At 38.6% G+C, this 23,380-nt stretch overlaps 1 protein-coding gene across 1 annotated transcript in view; it reads right to left on the bottom strand.

Moving 5' to 3' along the window:
* Positions 1 to 725: 725 nt before the first annotated feature.
* The window catches only part of gabrb4 (gamma-aminobutyric acid type A receptor subunit beta4), a 47,290-nt gene continuing 24,635 nt past the window's right edge, over positions 726 to 23,380 (bottom strand). The window contains exons 3-10 of the mRNA XM_046411671.1: positions 19,232 to 19,299; positions 17,029 to 17,249; positions 8,709 to 8,791; positions 6,171 to 6,308; positions 4,655 to 4,807; positions 2,943 to 3,199; positions 2,209 to 2,298; positions 726 to 1,892 (exon numbers count right to left, since the gene is read on the bottom strand). Of these exons, the coding sequence (XP_046267627.1) occupies positions 1,539 to 1,892; positions 2,209 to 2,298; positions 2,943 to 3,199; positions 4,655 to 4,807; positions 6,171 to 6,308; positions 8,709 to 8,791; positions 17,029 to 17,249; positions 19,232 to 19,299 (1,364 nt within the window). The 3' untranslated portion in view covers positions 726 to 1,538. The remainder of the gene's footprint in view (positions 1,893 to 2,208; positions 2,299 to 2,942; positions 3,200 to 4,654; positions 4,808 to 6,170; positions 6,309 to 8,708; positions 8,792 to 17,028; positions 17,250 to 19,231; positions 19,300 to 23,380) is intronic.

Here is a 23,380-nt window from a genome sequence, read left to right as displayed (position 1 = left end):
TTATAGGCCTTTTGGTCGTCATTTCAATTCATGGCTATATGTCACACTTTCTCTCCCCAGGAACCAGCGCATCATTCCTGATGAGGCTGATGTTTCTGATCCTCGGGGGTTTGGAGCATTTGTGTGATGGCCCTGATTGAGTTTGAGTGTGAAATGTTGAATCTTTCTCCCCACGTCTTCTACCCGGGCTGCCTCTTAATATCCCAATCAAATAATCTTGCCTGCAACTCCAACACTGAAGAAATGCTCAAAAAACAAAGAAATACTGTGTACTAAATGACAACTGGTCAAACTGTGGGCTGATATGTTGACTCTTTTGAATATACATGTTGTCACGTCTTCACTGTGGAATAATTTTAAACAAATCACAAAAGCAATCCCCCCCCTTTTGCTTTTAGCAAACACAAAGCAGGATATGACGTCAATGAACTCTGCATCTAAAGAGCATGTGAATCAATCGATAGGACAAAATAAACAGTACAGGAATACTTTCATGAGCATCTGAATGATAAAATGTATAGAATATGTTTTTTTTTTCACACAATCAGAATGAGTAATGCATACCTTTGACTCTTTTATCTCATAATGCCCTAGCTCTAGAACATGTTCTGACACTCTTTGAAATCACAGTATTTTTCAAGACAAAATCATATCTACAATAATCAGCACTTGTTTTTAACCATAATGAAAAAGACCCCCTCCCCCCCCCTCCCCAAGGACGTGGTTCTAAAAATAACATGAGAAGAGAAAGGAATACAAGTTTGCGTTGACTCTGGGCGGGAATGCGGTGGTCAAACATCCCATCCACAAGGCCCTCTAATGGAGACCATTAGGCCAGAGCTGATGTCTGATAAAGAGAACGATATCACTTCAAAAAACCCAAGGAACAACACATAATCCAAACAAGGTTGCTGTACATAGTAGAACCGGAGATTTCCGTGCATGTTATCCATGGACAATGGGAGTGGGGTGGGGCGTGTGGGTTGTGGGGGTGGGTCAGGTGAAGGTGGCAGGGGGTTTGGAGGGGGTGTCAAGGATCTCACTCAGCTGATGCCTGAACAGACGAGCCACCACTGATTTCATGAGCTGCAGTAGAGGATTTTTGATCACAATAAGTATCAATAAAAAGTCAATGGGACTCTGAGACATCTTTTCTCTCTCAAGAGCTTTCACTTTCTCTTTTTTTCTTGTATTTTTTTTTAGCAAAAATATCATGCAGTCTTTAGTTCCAAAAACCCCTGTTGGGATCTTGTGTTTGTTTGTTTGCTTGTTTGTTTGTTTGTTTCAGGAGGAAAAAGAAACTCAAAGCCTTGAAATTCTTCTCTCACAATTATTCTTAAACATTCAAGTCATCCTATTAATACTTTGTACAGCAGAAAGGTCCTTCAGATTTCACATGTGTATATATAAATATAATATATAGAAATATGCATATACATATGTTCAACTTGTATATGTGTATACATATTTTGGAACTGTATCAAAGCCAATTTAATGTGCTCTCAAAATATGGCCCATGATTCCTAGTGGGGTGCACATCAATTCACATAGTACAACCAGTAGATTAGGTTGAAAAATCCAAAGGTGATAGGGAAAATGACCCGGGACCACTTGTCAATGGTGCTAACATCTGACAGGTTTGGGATTTTCAACTTGAGCTTGGAGGAGCGTCGCCGTAACCGACAGTTGGCCCGGCTCCGCATGGCGCTGCGGTCCAGCGAATGGTGGCTGAAGCCATCCCGGGGCGCCATGGGCTTCCTGAATTGGACCCCGGAGCTGTCAAAGGACATGACTGAATTCCGAGAGTCACTGACGCTGCTTCCCACGTCAGAAGGCATCACTTCGTTGTTCATCTCCAGCGTGGTGAGGAGGATGTTTCCATAAGCATCCACCTGTGAGAAGGGAGAGACACTAAGAGTCAGTGAGGCCTAAAATGTGAAGTAGTAGCCCCAAATTCCCTGAATAATGAAACTTACATTAACCCCTCCCCTCCCATCCTTCAAGCTGTAAAGCTAAAGCAAAATGTAGGGATGATATGGAACGTCATTTCTTGCATGCAACAGAAATAGTTAACAAAGTTTCTTTATACAGACATCTCTTAGTGGTTTTTCACTTGCTAAAAAGTCACAAGTAATTTGAACAGCCTTAATCATTTGACTTTAGAGTGAAGGCTGGCCTACAGCTGATATGATTTCTAAATTCATGTACCCCAACTTTTCTTTGTTCCTCGAGATACAGATTTCTTCGCTGTGTAAATGACCTGAAGGTGTTGGTTTGAAACGGCACGGAAATGGAGTCCTTGCAATGTGAAAGAAAAATGAAGAGAACATTAAAACGACTATAAAATTCTGGCAATAAGCACATTTTCTCAAAATTACACAATGCATTAAGACATAAAGTTAACAGGAACAACTTTGAATAAGCATTTAGTACATCACACACAAAAAACAGGGTGGAGCTTCATTCAGTCTGACCATTTCAGCATCAGCCATTTCCAAACAGTTAAGATTGCCAACGCCCTCTCATTATGAATATTGATATTTTGTCCATTTTAGTTGGAAAATACACATAAAAATGCAGCAGGGTGAGAATGAATGAAGCCTACAGAATAAACATAGACAACAACCTAAATAAGAAATGAGAATGTTAAAACCACTGTTGAGCTAGATGAATCGCTATCCTGATGGAAAAGGCTATGCTTGATAAAAAGCAGTCAGTGCTTGAGGGAAAAGCAATGGATGATGGTTGGTGAATGCATATTGGGCAATGGGCTATTAGTATGCTTCTGGAAGATTACTTTAGGAAATGCTTTATATGTATCTTTGGGTAAAATGACTCTGGCAAGAAATGTTAAGTACAGATTTTTTTTTTTTTTTTGTATTTAAACTCTGACTGACACTGAGAAGTAGTCTTAAAGAGAGGTAGCAGATGAAGATGCAAACCTGTTCCCTCAGGCGCTTCTCTTCGTATCTTGTGCGCTCGTTGTTGGCTTTGTTCAGCCTCTCATTGATTTTCTTCTGTTGCGCAGGGCCCCGGCCAAAGAACACGTAATTTACAAAGGCATATTCGAGCAGGGCCAGGAACACAAACACAAAACAGCCCATGAGGTAGACGTCGATGGCTTTCACATACGGAATCTTTGGGAGAGTCTCCCTAAGGTGGGTGTTAATTGTGGTCATGGTAAGCACCGTTGTCACACCTGAGTAGAGCAGCACATACAGACAGACAGACAGACAGAATCCACCGTCAGAAGAAGAGGAAGTTCGATTTCGCTTTGAACATTTATCAAAACTGACCAACATTCAGCCAAGTAGTAACACACCGTAAAAATGTTGCATTTAAAATACAGTCCTACATTCAAAATGCTAAAGCACAAAATTAGCATTTTCAAAATATACACAAAAAGGCACTTATTAAACAAGAATTCTCCTCTTAGTATAACATTATTACACATCATGTTATTATATTGTTTGACTATTAGTAATGATGCATAAGTCGCTTTTTGATGTTGAAGCTGAGGTGAAGTACTGCTTTACATAATGTTTCATCTGTAACAGTACATCCTATACTGTAAGATGACTGGATAGTTCATATGTGAAATTTGAATCTGCAGTGAATTAAGGCTGTAAGTGTGTACTGTAGTATACTGTAAGTAATTTGAAGTACAAGTACCCCCAAGTTATACTTAGATTAAGCACAATTCTTGAGTAAATGCACCCCTAGGACTACTAGCTCTAGCTATTTGTATTAGTTTAAGTGTCTGATGCATGATGATTAACTGATGGAGCCAAGTGTATTATTATCCAAGTACACAAACTACGTCAGCCTCTCATTTGGAGAGGGCCACATGTTTCAAAAACATCACAGCTCACCATATACCGTATAATACCATAATGTCACATTATTGTTCACATCTCCTTGACTTCACATCTGTGAAGTCAAATTAACTTGCTTACAGAGCCTCTAAGCCCCAGACTTACAAAAATCTTGCAATTTTGGCCACTGTTGTAACATTTGTTAGAGTACTGGAATTTGTGCTTTGGATAAAAATGAGGTTCGGTAAAATTTACATTAAGTTAAACAACCCCTTCATATTTTCAAAGGCCTGTAAATACTGTAAATATCAGAAATTATGTGAGTCTGAGTGCTTCTTTTTCAGAGCATCTGGACACGATAATGTGAATTTGTGAGATGTCATTAACATAACAAACATAATGATAGTGGAACTGAATCTTGCTGGATATTGTGTCATTCTGTGTACCACTTTAAGTTAACTGGCGCACATTTATTATATTATGAGCAAGTATGTCTCTCAGGCTTACTCACAGTATGTAATAAGTACTACTCATCACTCTGCATTTTCAACATCAGTGTTGCTGCTTTCACTGTTTACACAGCAACGGATAAAATGTGTGAACTCCACAAGCAAGCAACAGAATACATTCTATAGAGCCTGCAGGACCAATATGACTGAATAGAATTAATTGATCAACTTTTTCCCCACTGCATCAAAATAAAGTTGATAGTTTCATGTGAATGTAAATGAAAACAATGTGCACAACAGTGTTGAGCCTGCTGTTAGTTCCTGTGATAATCACTAGATTCTAATGAAGACAGGTAGATGTTTAATAATGCAGCGGTGGCTGAGCCTTACCCAGGGCCACTCGAGCTGCAGAGGCATCATAATTGATCCAGAAGGAGACCCAGGAGAGGATAGTGATCAAGATGGAGGGCATATATGTCTGCAGAATGAAATATCCAATGTTCCTCTTAATCCTGAAACTCAGCGAAAGCCTTGGATACGAACCTGTAAGGAGAAAGGATGGTGTGATATTTTGGAAAAGAGCAAGGCAGAGTGAAAACACCTCAGTGGAAAAAAAAGGAGAGAAGGGGGAAAATGTTGGCACAACTTAAGAGTTCCAAAGTCTGCACTTTGACAACGCGCAGGGTAGTCATTTCTCCATTTGTTCAGATGGAGTACTTAATTTCCCCAAAGCGATGGATTCCTTTCCAGGGACAAGTTCGATTCCAATTAAACATGGCAGGAAGTCGCAAACACGGCAGATTTTTCTGCAACCTCCTATCTCAGCAGGCAGCTCCAGCATCCCTCTGAGAATTGTCACAGAGAGCTAGTCTGCTTTCCTTTTGCACTTTCTCTGTCCTCTAAACATTTCCAAAAGGGCATTTTAGAGGGGCATAATTGCAACGCATGCCTTTCACTTAAAGAGGAAGGAAAAAAAAAATACAGTATGTGGCTGCAAGATGTTAAATAATTCCATTGCACACACAAGAAAACATCAGCTGCTTGTGCCAAGACATTAATTGGACTTTTGACTGCACTTTAATTTAAACAACCACAACAATACAATCCTGAAGCAAAAAGCAATATAAACATCAAAGCAGAACCCTTCTCCTTCAGCTTTATATTTATGAGTGTGGAAAAAATTAAAAGTGTTGTAAATGCAGGTAAATGCCTTTCTGTGTACTCTATCTACAGTTTTATTTCGATTATGTCACCAGAGAAAACAAGCTTCAGATAAACATGATGGTTTTAATCTAAAAGGATATTTGCTGTGGGGAACACACAATGATGAATGACCTCATCATCTCCAGGTTCCTCTAAATCTTTTAATGAATCAATACCTTAGCATACATACTGTATCAAGTTTGAGCCAAATGCCTTGGATCATCCTAGATTAATGTTCACAGATTTCATTAAACTCCAACATCAGAAGTACACTTAAATTTCTCTTTTGTCATCCTTTTACAATAGGGAGCTTTCTTATGGGGTAGTTAAGGTCAACTGAAGTAAGATTACTGAAACGTACAGTTTAGGTTGTTTACAGGGCTTTGTCTTCAGCTTGACAAACCTCAATAATTAACATGCTATATCTCCCTCAGGAGTTCCTTATTTATTAACAAGCTAGTCTGAAAGAGAGAAAGAATTCGAAGGTGGTATTTGTTTTTGTTTACTAAGGAAAACAGGTGTAAGAAACTTTCCTTTTTAGACATTTTGTGACATTTTTGTTTTTATTAGACTACAAAAGCTAGCTCCCTTACAGATAACTTTAGCTGCACATAAGGAAGGAAAATGCTAAAAAGTGACACATGACACATGATGCATTATTCCCAGATAGGTTTGAAACATCATTTTTTTACAAGAGCCTTACCTGTGGTAAACCTGACCTCCCTGGACACCAGGCGGATGTCTACAATGGAGAACTGAGGTAACTCTAACTTGTCAACGCCTGTCACAGCGTTGTCTCCTCCTTGCCAGAAAAAGACGATGTCATCTGTGGTATATCCATCTGTGTCAGGATCAGGAAATAAAACATTTTACATATGACATAAACATGAAGCATTTTTTTTAATTAAAATAATCTGTGTTGTGACCCAACAGTTTTTTGGGGGTGATGGAACCTTTTTTCAGTCTTCTGTGATTATTTGCCCACTGGTATTTCCTATACAATTCAACATTTCAGCAGGCTGCAATCAGACTCCAGCAATCAGAGTGAGATTTGTCTACAAATGTTATGATGATAAAATTTGGCTTTACTGACTCATTAGCATCACAATGTATTACTGATTATACTGGTTGTATTTTTGCATTTGTAAGACAACTGTTTATAATTGTAAAGCTTTCTATTCCATGGCATACTCTTTTTGCCACTGATGGACATTCTTACCTATTGGTTGAAATTTTTGAAAAATAACTAAGTCAGATTTTTTGGGGGTCATTAAGTTACATCATTATATTCAAATAGACATCTACTGTATAACTGAATAAAATCTACAGTGTAATTTTATTTTCTGCTGGATCACGCAGCACCAAAGCACTGAAACAAAAACCTGCCCTGTTTAATACTTAAATGTGTCTTCTCTCCGAGCCTACAATCACATGTGCCACTGTCCAGATTCCTATGGAGCTGTATGACTGCATGCATTAATACCTGCATGAATATTTATTAACATGTGTCACTCGGTATGACGCTCCCACATATTCTCAACTGGCAGTGCAATTGAAAGTGACCACAGCAGTAGATTTATGTCAGTAGGCCAGTATGCATTCACTGCAGAGCAATTTCTCAGCCCGGGAAGTGTAACTACATTTCACATTCTACTACCCCACGTCCAGACCTGGATGGTATTAAATTCACTAAGGGACCTGGATTCATTACCATTAAATCTCTCTCTGAGGTTATAGGGTAAGGAAATGTGACATTGTCCATGAAATTGAACCAACTGCCTGCCTAATCAATCAAACTGATGGTTAATGTGCATGACTCCTACTACTGCAGAGCATTCCATGAGCGTAAACAGCAGATATTCTTGCAACTTTTTAATTCATTGCATATCCATATTTCATTGCCCACTGATATGCCTGCGGGTAATCATTCTGTACTTTTATCCTGAACAACAAGAACCGCAAATATCTCTTGTATTGAACAAGTGGGCTGACTGATAGAGCGGTCAATGATAATGATCAAGCAAATACAATTTTTAATTACACAACCAGCACATTTTTCTGCTGGATATTGATTTATCTAAAGAAAGCATTTGGAAACAAAACCATGAAATTATATCCATTCAATGATATTGTGTATTATCATGTAAAGTTTGCATTTTTGTCTCATTTTTCCTCTACATAGAATAGTCTAAAGAGGACTTCAGATGCAAATGATAGTACTCCTTTTAAGAGTAAAGCTGGCAGATAGTTACATAGGAAGATTGACACCACATGAAGCTACAGCCAAGAGACAGTTAGCTTAGCTTAGCCAAAAAAGTGAAAACTGGGGAAAACAGCTAGCAAGCTCAATAAACAACATCTAAGATCTTGCTTGTTTAGTCTGAAAAATTTCTTGTCATGTTGTTTTGTCATCACTGTGAGGTGGCTTGGCTTCATCTACCTCCCTGCAAAAAAGCAAGTAATTTCATTTTTCGAAATATTGTACTATCCCTTTAAGGACATTGTAGAAAATAATTCTCAATTTGAGAACAAACTGCTGCTGTAGATATTATTGAACCATCTACTGACCACTTCCTCGATGAACCATTCCTGATAAACTCTAAATGGCATTGCATGCTAATTAGCACTGAACCAGAAATGTGTTAGTGCCTGCTTGTAACTTCATATCAGTTAGTAGATATGTGTCCAATATACAAATTATCCATTAAAATGATTATTGGGGATGTAGTGAGTCTACTCTGGACTAATATTAAACTATACTCATTCAAACATTGCAAGACACTAATGTAACTTAGAGGTTAAGACCATATTGAGGGTCAAATAAAGTCCCCAATATTAATCTTATTTTTCCCTCAATATTTAAAGATCCAGTGATGGGACATTAAGGTAATCAATGCACATCAGCAAGCACTGTGATTTCTTCTCTATTTCTCCAGACAGCAAGTGCAGGGTTAAAACATCTGACAAATGGAACTCATTGGCTAAGATAGCAATTATTTCACTGACAAGTTCTTTAAATTAAATGTTTGGGGGTTTTTTTGTTCTTTTTTTTTTTTAAAAAAAGGCATCACTTAATCAGGAGTAAATGTAAGAGGTAATGTGCAGTTGTTTTGATTATGCAGTACTAGCAGGTTTCTGGCAGTCGTGCTTATTGGTTTTGAAGAGTGCTGTAAGTTCACTGTGAAAGTCTTTGTTGTGAGAGACAAAAACAAAAAAATGCAGGTTCTTTTGCATTCCTTACAGCTTTCAATTTCCAGGGTGCAGTTCTGTTCATCGAGAGGGTACCTCCTCAAGTCCATCATGCAAGCAGCAGTGGTGGTTATTCTACGAGGACAAAACAGAAACAGAACAGGGACTTAATTGATATCATAAACACATCATTAAGCAAGAAAAGATAATTTCATGTCATTTATTTCCCACAAATGAAGGAAAAGGCTAAAAGAGAGGTAACGATGTGTGGAAGCTTTGACATTTTGCACAATATGATGACCAACGGGTGTGTCCGGCACTTAGTCAGTAATTATTTTGTGGATGCCCGTGAAAAACATGAAAGTACTGCAGCAGTCGAACAATCCATGGCTGGCTTCTAAGTGCATATTACTGTGAGAGCATTTTGCCAATACCACAAGTATTTTAGTGGGTTTGAATGTGTGAATTTAAAGCTCATGGAAACTTGAGACTACCTAAGTGCATGTGGCAGAAGGCAGGGAGAACCCTCTTATGATAAAAAAAAAAATGCAGGGAATTTGATTATTTTACTACTTTTCCAGAGATTCTTAAATATGATTTATTTTATGATTTATTTATTTTTACATTTCTGTGAGCAGTCGGGAGAGGTATTTCCTTTTCCGTGGATCTCTAATTGCTTAGCATCTGTGATTTTGTCACTGTATGTTATTTATTGCTTGTTCTGAGATATGCATTTCTTCCAGGTAGCTTTAGAAAAAAAAACGTATGTATACACAGCACTTTATTAATGTCAATAAATCCAGTAGCCCAGAAAAACAGGTTTGGCAACAAATTAGACATGTAGGGGTCTTTGGCATTTAACTGAGATATTTACCGGTGCAGCACATTTCCGCTGTTCTTACCAGCTGCTGTGTGCTGATCATACCAGCTTTCATTTTCTTACTGCAGTCTCATGAAAATGAAATAGAAAAATTAATTTTCAGCTCATCATCTCTGTGTCAGAAGCCAACTTCATGAGGGAAATTTGATACACAGCATATGTCTTTGTGTGTATGTTAGAGTATGATGAAACTAATAGTCTTGCCCTTTAAAGCAAGTTCCACAATTTGGATACATTATTAATCATGTTTTTATGTCAAAGCCAATGCTGCTGCAGTCTGTGTTTTTATTGATGGAGTAAGCAAATGTACACAACCATCTACAGTAGAATGAGTAATACAGTAGATAATGAACTGTTTGCAATGGAAACGTATTGCTTGAACATAGAGTTTGTAAATTGGTCATGGTGGGGCGAACAGAGTGCTGTCGGCAGGTAATTGGAAAACAAAATATGTTCTGCTCAAGCTGATTGGACCAGATTAACACGTGTGGGGCCTCTGGGTCCATGATAGCAGAGGGCACCAGAAGGGCAAAGAAAATAACACATAAACAAAACGTGTGAGAGCTATATATTTATTATTCACAATGACACTGAGCTGCATTCTGCAGCACAAGCATTAAGCTGCTCAGATAGCATTCTGTTCTGCTCTACTGTACTGCACCTCCCTGCTGCCTCACAGTGCTCTGCTCTGAGCATATATACAGGCAGGCCTACCGCTGGTGCACACAGCGAGGAGATAACATCACACCTAATTACATTAATAGGAAAGGTCACTTGGCAATCATGATTTTCCAGGCAAAATGTTGAAAGCAAGCAACGTTTTTTCATTAATGCTGATGACAAATGATTGATGAGTTTTGAAATACATACAATAATCACTCTTCCATGTGTGCTACAGGAAATCCCTGTGACACTGAACTGATATCTGTGCACAGACATCTTTGACTAATGCACATCCATTGAATAAAGACCTTGCTCACTGACTTACATCAGTAAATTGATATAGATCAGTTGGCCTGAAAAAAAACATCACACTGTCTTCACACAACTGTAATCATAAGCTGTTACATCTTAAGTGTGGAAATGGTGTTTGTATCTGGCTGTGTCTCCTAATTGTAACCTCATAATCAAAGTAAAAGTAAAAGTCATCTTTATTAGTAGGGGTTTAACACTCGGACACTTTGCCTGATGGCTCCAAATGTGATCAGATTTGATTCAAATATTGTTAAAGCCTGACTGGTGCAGAGAAGTATGGGACATATTTTTTAAAAAAAACAAAAAAAACTGAGCTCCACCCACTTCAAAAGGGTCAAAAACAGCAAAACAGGAATCTCTAATGATGTATGAAATATGAAATAACCACAACTGTTCTAACTTGCCGATAAATAACAGATTCATCACTCATTCAATAATAAGAAGCTAATTGAGAAAACATGCTTGTAGGGCCTTTAAGTCTAATAACAGTGAACTATAGAAACTAGATATCTATATACATATTATAACCGTAGCCTTTTATAAACCTACCAAGCAATCTTGGCCCAAAAATTGAAATAGAAAAAGAAAAAAGGAAAAAAAAAATGTATGTCATAGTTGCATCTTACAGTATGCAGTGAAAAATGGAACAAACTAAGACCCTACAATGTGCTGCCTGAAACCTCAAGCTGTAGCTGGGCCCTGAGTCCTTTGTGATCATGAGCACACAGACATATCCTGTCAAGACACAGTTACTGTTCTTAAAAGACAATACCCCCAGTAGCATAGTGAAGCAGTGAAACCCTGGCGGCAGCAGCAGCTGAGTTTTAGACAGAAATGAATCCTTTACCCCTTGGAAGAAAGGGGGGAAAAAAACTCACTACGAATAAAATTAACTTTATATTTGACAGTTAACAAGTGAGGATAAAATTGTCATTAAGTAGACACGAGGCTTGCAGCGCTCAGTGAGGGCCTGGGACTTGGAAATGTCAGCAGATATAGGTCAGCAACTTAGCCGTCCCATCAGAGATGGTCAGCAACAGCCTCAGACCTGAGCAGACACTGCAATGTGACACTCAGCGGTGCATTTACTTTGTACAGTTCAAGATGGTCTTAGGTGGTTTGCATTGTATTATTGTCTGTCATTTTATTCTAAGATTTGAGGATTATCTGTGATTGGTTAGGGCCAGGATTACTGTGAATTGTTGCAAATTGTAATTGTAACTTCTGGCAATGCAAATACAATGCAAAACAAATTTGAACTAACAGTTTGCTAACAGAGCCGTGTGCCCAAGGGATGAGAAACTTCTCAATAAAAAGGTCAATTTCACTCCTTTTTTACAGGCTTTTCAGACCATGCATCATGCCAGTATCACGTGAAAACTAAAAGCAGTCTGGAGGTGGATCCAAGATGCTCACCACTAAACAGACCGGGAGGCTTTCTGATATGTGAGCAATAGTTTTGACACCTACACAGTCTGCTCCTGTATCCCTCTCTGTGAGGTAGCTTGCTTACAGGAGAAGATCATAGTACTACACTGTGGTTTAATAAACAGTGGAACATGAGAAAGGCGATTCACAGGAATGGGAAGAGAGAAAATACCATCTGGCGAAAGCTTAGCTCAACAAAGCCCTCAATGCTCTCAGGACCCAATGAGCTACCAAAGTGGACTGTGAGTTCGCTGACGATGATTCAGCCTCTCAACTCACTGGCGAGCTAGACAAACCTGCTCTATCACAGACACCCAGCTGGAGACTTTTTACTGACGCTGACTTCTTTTATTGATGTTTTGAATGACTTTGTTTGCAACACCCAAATGCACTCTTGCACTGCTCAGCAGTCCTCAGATCCAGCCATCCTCCCTCCTCTTCACATAAAATTGAAGCACAAGGTTAAAATGTAACCACAATATATCTCAGGTACACAAAAATGACAATATAAGTGAGATTTTCAATAGCATTAATTTTAGGGAGGTGGATGGAGACAGTTTCCCAAAATTTGATAAGAATTTTGGATATATGCACCATCATTCTTCCATCTTTTGATTCTCACAATTGATGGCCACTCATAGGGAAATTGATTATCGGCAGTCGTATGTGCACATTAATCATCATCATTTACATATCATTGGGAGGAGTACTTATGTTCTTTACTTAAGTAAAAATACTTGTACGACAATATGAAAACGCTCCATTGTAAGTCTAAGTCATGCATTTAAGATCCAACTTCAATAAAAGTACAAAGTAAATACATCTTACGTCCTTCTGTAAATTCTATTCCTCAACCTCAATGGAAAACATCATGAAGTCGAGGAAAGATGCCAGGCAGAATTCGTAAGGCCTTAGGAAAAGAAGGCGCTAAGAGAATCCAATTGCATTTACACTATTGCTGCAAGGAACTGTGGGATGGACCATGTGCCCTATGCTAAAGGAGATAAGAAGCACTGAAGCACCTTTGACCAGTTCTTATCATGGCCGCCTCTTACATACTTCTGGGTTATTTCACTTAGTTGGGAACCTCCTGAAGCAAAAAAGACAATTTGACTACAGCCCTAGTTTTAACTACCTTGTACACAGTTCAGTAGCTTAGTCCAGTGATTCTAAACATTAGGGTCAGGAGGAGGAGGGGAAAATGATTAATACTACACATATTTGTTTTCCTTATTTGGACTTTTCTCTGTTTTTGTCTATTTTTAAAAGATTTTTTAAAACAATTTTACCACTTTTGGTCACGAACAATTATTAAATGAAGCCATCTCAAGTCTTGTCTCACTCTTGTGTGATACAGGTGATAGACATTTCAAACTATCACAAGGCGAAATGAGTGGGAACCACTAAAGTAATATTTAACAGTGTATTGTATTTGTATAAGTAGCTTATTAAAGTCGTATTCTGAAAATTAACAAGCAACTATAACTGTCACATACCTGTAGTGGAGTAAAAAGTACAGAAATACCAGTGGCTCAACTTTGTATAAATACAGGACTTTAATAAATTGAGTTACTTTCCACTACTAGTAATTTGACTGAAGAAAGTGCGGCATAAAAACTCACATAACCACAGGTACCAGTCACCTGGGAAGGACTAATCTGAATGCTAGAACTCTTTGCTTTCACTAAGCAGTACTGATTACTGTGTTTTTTTTTTTGTCACTAAAAATTATTATAAGTCTACATTTTTAATTTTTAATACTACATTTTAATAGTTCTGATTGCATTGTTTTTATTTGTAGAAATAAATACAAATAAATAAGTAAATTGGTGCAATCTAAAACAAACAAACAAACAAACAAAAAAAAAAAAGGTTGAAGCAATCCGCTTGGTTTATCCATAGAGCAGAGCCTGCAGGTAGAGCGACTGCACCCTACAACATTCAACACGAGATCAGTGAAGGCAGAGCAGTGAAGTGCAGAGTGTCAGCTTCTTCTTAAAATGAATATAAAAATTGAAATGATTAATGAACATTAAGTCAGCTCAGATTAAAGTCTCAGTAAACATGAAGAATCCAGGTAAATAAAATCTAAATCTAAATATATATATATATATATATGTATATAAAAGGACAAACACCAGCATCAGCACATTTCACAGTGAGTGGATAGGTGAGAGCCCAGCACAAGGTGCAGTAGTGTGTGTAATGTGATTGTCCACAGTTTGCATTTTACTGTGCTCAAGAGTAGCACAGGGGATGAATTCAAGCAGGCGGTCTTGATGAAGCATCTAAGACAACAAGAACCTCAAGCGGTCAAACTTGAGAGGCGCAACATTCAAATGAAATGAGCTGAGAAAACAACCTCTCTTGTTAAAGTTACATCTATTCTTCTGGAAAAAAATGTCCACACAACCCTTGGGCAAAGTCAAACATTTTAACAAAGCAGTTTAATTGCATGCTTACAGGAGGCTTGTAAAGGTCCTGAAATCACCATGGTATGTAGATTATGCACTGCTTCTAATTATGTACACTGCTGAAAAAAAAAAAAAGTCTGGAGGACAGATCCAAGGGCTTGGAGCCATCTGCCTTTTACCATTACTGCAGTAAAGCCCTGTGCAGTATGCTTGAAGATGAGATGTTGGAGGAATGGCTAATACTAGTGTCCCCAGCAACAGTCTTAGCTTTCTGATTCATGCAGGCACAAAGCCAGCAGAGGTGCAAATGCAGGTGTAATGCCATTTTCTTCTGGCACCAGTCACCATTTTACTACGCTTGTGCCTGCTTGGTACTTTAGTGGGAACCTGGATGTGCTGCTGGTTCGTCCACTGGGAAGAGCAGCTGGGAATGTTTATTCAGATGAGGTGGTAGTTTTGGTACCATTCTGGCATGAAACTGCACCTGTTTTATTTGGCACTGACACACATATGTGTTGCATCGAGTACACATTTAAAGTACAGTTAGATTAATTGATTAATGCCAAATTATCCTATGAACAAATGGGTTATTCTTCTGAACAACACTATCTACATGTGGGTGGAGGATTTATGAGGTCCTTCCATTTGAGTTCAGTCAATCCCTGTAGCCATTAAACAGCAGCAGATGGGGGAAGCTAGAGGGTGATTTGATTGGCCTATTGAAGTATGGCTCAAAGGTACCTGCTAATAAACTATTCCTCTGACAAATAATAGATTCATTGCTCTGGATCCTTCTCAGGGTCGTACCAAGCTGTTCCAAGACTAAATTTGTACATTGTCAGGTCCATGTGTAACCTTAAAGATTCATTTAGTAGGCATTTTCAGTATGGTCTTTAGCAGCAATGAGACTGCATTTCTACAACAGTGAAGAACCTTTTGAAGAGTCATGAAAGGAAAAAAGAAAACGTTTTGCCATCATATCTCTTTTTGTGTCAGCACCAATTCAGTAATTCAGAGTTTCTGAATGCTGATTACTGCATTAATAATTCATTAGTTCATATGATGTAGACCCTGTCATCGCCATTTTCTTTTATTCATGGAACAAAACACATTGCCAGCTTTTGTTTTCTTCCCTCCATCAACTTTATTTTAATGACTTGTGTTAAGAAAAGCTGCAACCCATTCTGAGTTTGAACAAACCTCAGGACACTTTCCTACTTTTAGATGTCCCGGTGGGATTTTAGATTGGTCCCTCTGTGCACATTTATTGTTGACTGACTTGTCTCGTTTGTCTCAGTGAAAATGGGACATTTTGGTGGTGAGCATTTTGAACCTTTTTTTAGCCTTTCTAGGCCAATGAATTTTGAATTTAATGTACCCGTATTCCAAAATATTGTTAATGTTCGTCCTGAGTTGCAACTTTGTAGACTGTTAACTTTATAAATAAAGCTCTGAAGTCTGTTTATTGTTGCCAAAAATATATCTGCTAAAAATATATCTGCCATAACACATCTTGTCATAAGACCAGATACTTGCAGCTGTGATTCTGGCACCACATATTATCACAAGTTATCAAAGTTTCCATGTCCTGTACTATTTCCACATGACAGAAGCAAATGATAAAGGCAACAGTTATCTAATTAAAAGTAATTGTGAGTATTTCTGGGTCTTCAGGACTCTACTGCTGGTAAAAATCACCCCTCCTTCCCATCCATCAGGCTTTTGATCTAGACTTCTAAATATGGACAATGCCATCCATCTGTTTTCTTTATATGCTTATCCTGTTTAGGGTCAGGGAGGAGGTAAAGCCTATCCCTGCATACACAAAACATTTTTCATGTATATCTGTATTTTTTTCTGAGGCCTTGTCTCCCTGCATTATTAAGTCTTGCCAAAAGTAGAGTTAAAAAAGACATGAAAAACCCATCCATCCTCTCTCTATACTGTGCAACCTCTTTTTTTGGTAACTCCCAGCATGCACTGGGCAGAAGGCCGACAAACACAACAAGACAAGATAAGATAAGACAATCCTTTATCGATCAGGGCAATTTAGAGTGCCCAATTGACCTGATTTATTTTATCTTTGGAATCTTTTCTACATATTGTTTGCAGGAATATGTAATTTTTGCTGATCATCTGATCTGCCATAAGTAACAGCTGTGGACTATTGCAACATGCGACTCTAACAATACCACAGGGGGAGAAGACTCATAAAGTGAACTGTAATTATCTACCCAAAGTTTGCCAACATTATCTGACATTAGTCACAAAAAGATATGGGTTACATGAGACCGAATTCAGCAAAATCCCTGCGTACACTGAGGTGAGCAATCGAGCCTTTTTCTTGCTTATGGACTGATCATTTTAGCTGTCAGCAGAACAATATGTGAACTCTTCTTTTGAAAGTCACAGAGAATCACTCTAGCTCACATTATGTTCGTCCAAATATGCAAATACGCACTGAAGACTGGTCATCTGTTGCTGAAACAGTTTTCTTAACAGTTCTGATTTTTGTGCTGCATGTCTGTCAGTTTGTGTGAATTGAAAGGAGAAATGCTGGAGTAAACCACCAGACCAGCCACACAGAGTGAATGGAATCAATACACATATTGAAATGCAATACACCATGAGCATACAAGAGATTTGTATATGAAACACAGACTTTCAACTGTTACCTCAGCCCGTATAAGACAGTGCCATCGGGGTGCAGTCGGATCATACGGTTTTTTACTGTCACGCCATGAAGAAAGGACTTCTTGTCATTAAGGAAATAGGTGTCGGGGAGCCAGAGCTGGTCTGCTACACGGTTGTCCAGAGTCAGGTTTAGTTTCAGCTCACCATAGGCCAAACGCTTATCTCGCCAGCTCTGCTGGAAATACATTGTGATGGTGTAGTCCTGGGGAGAAGGGAAAACTTAAATGAAGTCGCAGATAAACAAAAAAACAACAGAACAATTAAGTTGTACAGTTGAACTCATGAGCTACAGTAACTATTTTGCAACAAATGCGTCTCTGTTTTGTGTTCATCTCATTTCCTGTCAGTAACTGATGAAAGTAGACATAGTTTCAGAGCTAGTAACAGTAACACATGAACATAGATGTTATCACAAGTAAAAACTGATAGCACTTTTTGTTGTTGTGTGGTGTACGTTTGGAGACATGAAAATAGAACAAATTCAAAATCCCTCTCTGCAGTACTTCGCCACAAATGTAATGAAGGGCAAAAAAAAGGGGAAAAAGAGGAATAAGCATCTTTGATAGGGCTACAACAGCAATAAAAGAAATGCATCTGCTAGGAAAATCGTTCAGCTTTTTTATACAGTCAAAAAAAAAAAAAACTGCTCAGCATTTGTAAAATAAGATGTGGGCACCAAACCAATAAATACAGCTGTGCTAGTACGCCTGTATAATACTGTAGAGATATATGGTCTGACAGCTAATGCATCATTGCCCCTCTGGTCAAAGCATAGGCACTAAAAGTAGTATTCAGGGTGGGGGTAGGGGGCGGGGGTGCAACAGCTATCGACAGTCACTCCCCCCTCTCCCCATCGACAGCTGCCCTCTACTGCATCTTGCAACAGTCAACCTCTTCCCCTCTCTGTGTCTCTGTCAATCTCTCTCTCTCTCTCCCTGTAAGTTCTCTGTCTGACCTTTGACTCTGAAGTGCAGGTGCATGCGTGTTGTCTCCTCGTCTTGCGTGGTGTGTAAGCTAACTTGCAGTATTCTGTCTGTGTGGCTACAATGGGGAAAAAAAGTTGAGTGTGTTTAAGTGTAAGGAGCAAGAGCAGCAGAAGAATTCTGTGGCCCGATGTGTTCCACTCACAAATGTCTTCTCGCTCTTAACAAGTCCTCCACCTCCAAGTGTCCCCGAGCAAAATCCTATTGACCACACCCTAAGCTGTGGTCAATATATAATTTTAATTAAACAATATTATTAAGGTTTTGCGACTGATATGAGCATGTGTAAGGTTATAGGCTATCAAGTTCCTGAATGTCTCTCCTGTCACCCTGTATTTCCAAATCTGAACATATGGTGGTTGCCAAAAATGTTACTTAAGAACAAATAATAATAATAAATAAACCTTGTCAATGACATTTGTCTTTGAAAATGAGCTGTATTTCAAATGCAGATTTGGGGAGAGATGCTCTAAAGTGGTACAAACCACTCAATAAACCTTTCTGACATTTTGTCAATCAACAAAGCATATCTAATCTCTTCTTAATATCTCACCCCCCATCAAATTAAAAAATGAGCAACATCTGTTGTCAGTGAGCATTCTATATACATTTACTACATTCTCAACGGTGTTCAAAGGCCAACATGTCTCAAGTAAATCGTGAACATATTTAAATGCACTGGATGAGACCAGGTTGAAAATCATATGATCACTGGTGAAGCAAAAGCAACAAGAAAGAAAGAAAGAAAAAGAAAATAACACAAAAAAGGCACAAAATTGACAAGCTGCCTCACCATATGGGAGCGAGCTGCACTGTGAGTGACTATGTCACGCTGAGTGAGATAAAGAGAGTGCTAAGAGACTGAATGACGTCATCACTCAGACATCGGCCATATTGCCTTCTTCGCTCCTCAGCTTGCATTCCTAAGAATATGTGCTGTCTTGCAGCAGTATAACGACTACTACTGTGAACAAATTAGCAGTCGTTCAAGACAGAAATAACTCCAAAAAACAAGAAGTCCATTTTTATATTTATTGTGAAAAAATGTAAAATGCTTGCCCACCACCACAGATACTCTGTAGCATTACCCACAGTCTCACTGTCATTCAGTCCAACAATAAGAACAAGCGGTGTTTGTGGGTGGGAAGCCAGTGAGGGATCCTGTAGATGCACTGCCTCTGTAACTGCCTTTGAAACTTACCATGTTTACTTCTGAGATGGAGTCAATGCTTGCTATGTTGATGCTCATTCCTACGATGACAGGAGGACCTGAGGGAACAAAGGAAAAAATGCTGTCACTAAAAAAGTACAGAAAGAGTAACGCATGTTTAAAGTTTGCATGTTCTGACTTAAAGCTATTTTGTATAACCCGCTCACATCAGATTTTGGAAACTGGCAAATGCTTGCAACTAAGAAGAAACTATTCCACCCATATATGTGACTGCACTATTTCTAGTTAAAAGACCAACATTAGATATAAGATTTGTATGATGAATAATTTGTACATGTTCCACTGCGTTGATGTAAACTGACATTTTAAAGCAAAGTACTGATCAAATACAGACTACTCTTTTTGTGTGCAATACACCAGTGACAAAGCAAATTTAAAACAGTTTCTTCTTTTTTTTTTTTTGCAGAGAGAGAACTTATGCAAAACACAAAGTATAGATCAGTTACTCTGAGGAGCAATAGTGAGAAAGTGCACTCATTCATACTAAATTCTAGGCTGGCAATTCCTGTATAAAACAGGAAGAGCAAACTGTGCCTCATTTGCGTGATTTACAGTACATGCTGCAGACATGTAAACAGCCATGCACATCAACTCCCTTACATGTACAGTAAACACTTAGGCCACTTTAATATTCACATAACTTTAGGTTTACAAGGATTATCCATTCACAGTGCCCACAGCCACTGTAACCACCAGTAGGTGACTTCAGATGTACTGTGTGGCTACGTTCTGTGTGAACACGCACATGCATATACACATCACTATTTAATCTTAAGTACATTTTTTGAATACTCAAAAGCAAAATGCACACTTCACACATGTATATTTTAATAACTTCCATCTACCATGTGCTACATTAGAGTATTCCCTGAACATCGTTAATTAGGTTTGTATTTGTCAGCTCTTTTTAAATCAGGCTTTTTTTTTAAAGCATTAGCATCACACTACAATCGCACGTCTCTGCTCGACACAGACAGTAATGCTGAAGAAGCTTGATGCAGGCCTGCAGAGAGGGCTGGAGACAAGATTCAGCTACTTGTTATTCCTTCTTTTATCTGTTCTTTACCAGGAAAATAAAGAAAGCTGGCAGTCATCACTCGAGGCAGTGGGTTTTGTGAGTGAACACATTTGTTCAAAGTGATTTACAGTGTTTTATTTTTACAAATTCCTTCTCCTTCTATGGACCCAATGTTATTCTCAACGCCTCCTTTCCCCTTTCCTTCCTCTTCAAACCAATTTAGCCTCACATTGCACCAGTGAGAATGAGCAGGCCACAAAATATGAATTGCTGACACGGAAAATAGAAACAGCAGAAGCAGTTCAGTGATTGGTTCATGTGGCAGTGCTGAATCAGTATATTCAGATAACGTCCCATGGTGTTACAGTGGAAACGGCATTAGCATAAGGATCATAAACAACGTAGAAAACTGATGTACTACACTATGTACTTAATCACGTGTGTCATTATCACCCAGTCTTTGAAGACCTCTTCAATCTCTGCCTCTCTGTTTGTCGACATCCATTCACTGTCTCACGGCACAAATTAAGAACAAAACAGATGACACCAGTGAAGAGAAGCGGACCGACCGGTTTTCACACCATCCTGCTCAGACATAGCTAGAAATTAGTTGTTTGTTGTTGTTGTTCGTTGAATTTGTTCTTGCACGTCTGTTAAAATATTGTGTTTTCACCTTTCTTCACTTCTTTTAAACTTTGCAAGGCTTCATTCCCTGCACAATCTCATCTGCGCAATGGGGCAGCCATGAGCGAACAACATCTGTAAGTTATAGTCACTTGAAATGCATGAACCATTAAGCAGATTTTTGAAATTCAAACAGCACCTCAGTGTCAGACAGGAGTCTTCAGTAAGCATTTGTTAATTTCTGGTAATAATGTGATATAATTAGCATGTTTTAAGTCAAAATACCAGGAAAGGCTACAGACAGTAATGGGCCAAAGTGATGGTGATTCTTTCCTACACTCAGCTGATGGATGAACTGCAAAGGTTCACACAATAGACTTAGATTAAAAAAAGGGGTCTGACTAGAACAGATCTACACCTTTCCTTTTCTTCTGAATCCTCTCAAAATACAATGCTTTGAAAAGCAAACGGATGGAAAACAGATCTTGACGGTTACCATAGACAGCAGGAGTCATGGGGGTTGAAGACTTGCACAGTTCAGAGCCCATTAGGGGCTTTGACAATGTTTTAAAACTGCTAATATAACCCTCATCTGTCCAAATACCTTCACAGGCCTGAAATAAAGACTCTGGGTGCGTGAAAAGGCTAAGTCTATACTTCTTTAATTGGACATGGTTAAAAATACAGTTCAATCAAACCTGTCAGTGTGCACTTTACCCTCTCTAACTATAGTGTATGCCGTTCTAATAACAGCACAGACTCTCATATTGTGTGTCTGGCGTCAGTTACTCAGAGCATGGAGCTCACTGAACAATCTATGGTATCAAATAAGAGAGAATGAGCACATTTGCCTCGAACATTTGCAACAAAATGTTAATAAATTAGCTTTTGGAACGCAATGCATGGTACGTTGCATTAGAACATTTCAGTATGTCCACACATTCCAAAACAAATACAAATTTCATTCACGAATGATGGTGTGTTTCTTACCTGTCCTCTCAAAACCAAAACTCCAATGAATTCGCATTAATGACCCTAACCAAACTCCAAATAATTGTATTTACACACATGTATGTGCTCAACACCATCTGAGTGTACAACATCGCTTAATGCTTGGAAAACAGTGGAGCAGCTGCGTGGCGGGCAGTTTAAGCAAACATGAACAAGTTGACACAGTACGAGTTATTGGTCTTCTCCATGGATTCAGTCAATCAGGGGCTAATAAGTTTGGTCTTAGGTTCACTGTAGGAAGAAACATTAGAACAAACCACTGCATTTTAATGGACTAATATGAGCAGCAGGTGCTACAAAAAAGTGCAACACAGTGAATAAACCTCTGTGTAAACCAGTAAACCATCTGATTTGATCTGAGTAAATGGGTAAGTTTTGGATGGATTAATTATCTCAAGTGGACGATTTGGTCAAAGTTTTGCCTCTTAAGTGGGTCTTTATTTGTAGGCTGTGTGTGAAAGTCAACTAAGTAAAGTCCTGTACTATCCTGTGGTATTAGGGTCAGGGAATACTCCCCAGAAGCCTGAAGGGAAGCAGTCACGACTGTACTCATCGGGGGCATCGCAGAGGTAAGAGACATTCTAATGTAAACTCAGGGGCGTTTCTGTTTGAGTCCTCTACTCAGTGAAGCACTAGAGAGGACACTGACTGTAATATGTCAGATAACGACACGAAGTAAACTATGAGGGCATGAAACTGACTCAAATCAACAACTTCTGTTAAGCTGCACCTCGATTCGTCTAAATGACTTAAAGATCCTTCCTGTGTGGGCCTTCCTGCAGATATTGGTTCATTATGATGTTTCTTTTCAAATACTGGTATTTAAATATTAACCAGCAAACCACACACACACACACACACACACACACACCCCTCCTACTACACTAAATGCCCTGAAGCTTTGTCATATTCCCTGACCCATCTCTTTCTACAAAAAAAGGGGAAAAAGTAGGGCCATTTTCCATCGCACTTTGTGAAGGCAACCAGTAACAGTTTTCTCCAGAGATGTCAAAGTACATTCGTTCACTAGATGAAAACAGAAAGCACCAAATCTCTCTCTCTCTCTCTCTCTCTCTTTCTCTCTGCATATTTTGACCCTACTTTAGTGAAAAAGAGGCACTTACTTTGTCATTGCAGCTTTCTCAAAATAAAACCTGCACTTGCACTTCACAAGTTGGAAGAACAACACTGCACACAAAAAACTTTAATCTTTAAATAAGCATTTCTTCATAAATGGTCAACTAACATTTCAAACATTGTCTCCTAGAGAATGCTTGATGATATAATAATAAATAATAACTGATGAACAAAGTGACTACAGTCTTCTTTTGGTTTATCCAGCAAAAGATCCTTCAGCAAACCATAAAGTCTCTGAGCGGTTACCATAAGAGTGTGTATATACTTTTCAAAGACATTACTCAATAATTACTGATATTGTTTTTTGGTTTTATACTAATGTCAACAAA

This window comes from Scatophagus argus, chromosome 14, assembly GCF_020382885.2.
Source record: "Scatophagus argus isolate fScaArg1 chromosome 14, fScaArg1.pri, whole genome shotgun sequence".
Taxonomy (NCBI): Eukaryota; Metazoa; Chordata; class Actinopteri; family Scatophagidae; genus Scatophagus; species Scatophagus argus.
This window is presented reverse-complemented; position numbering and strand designations above follow the sequence as displayed.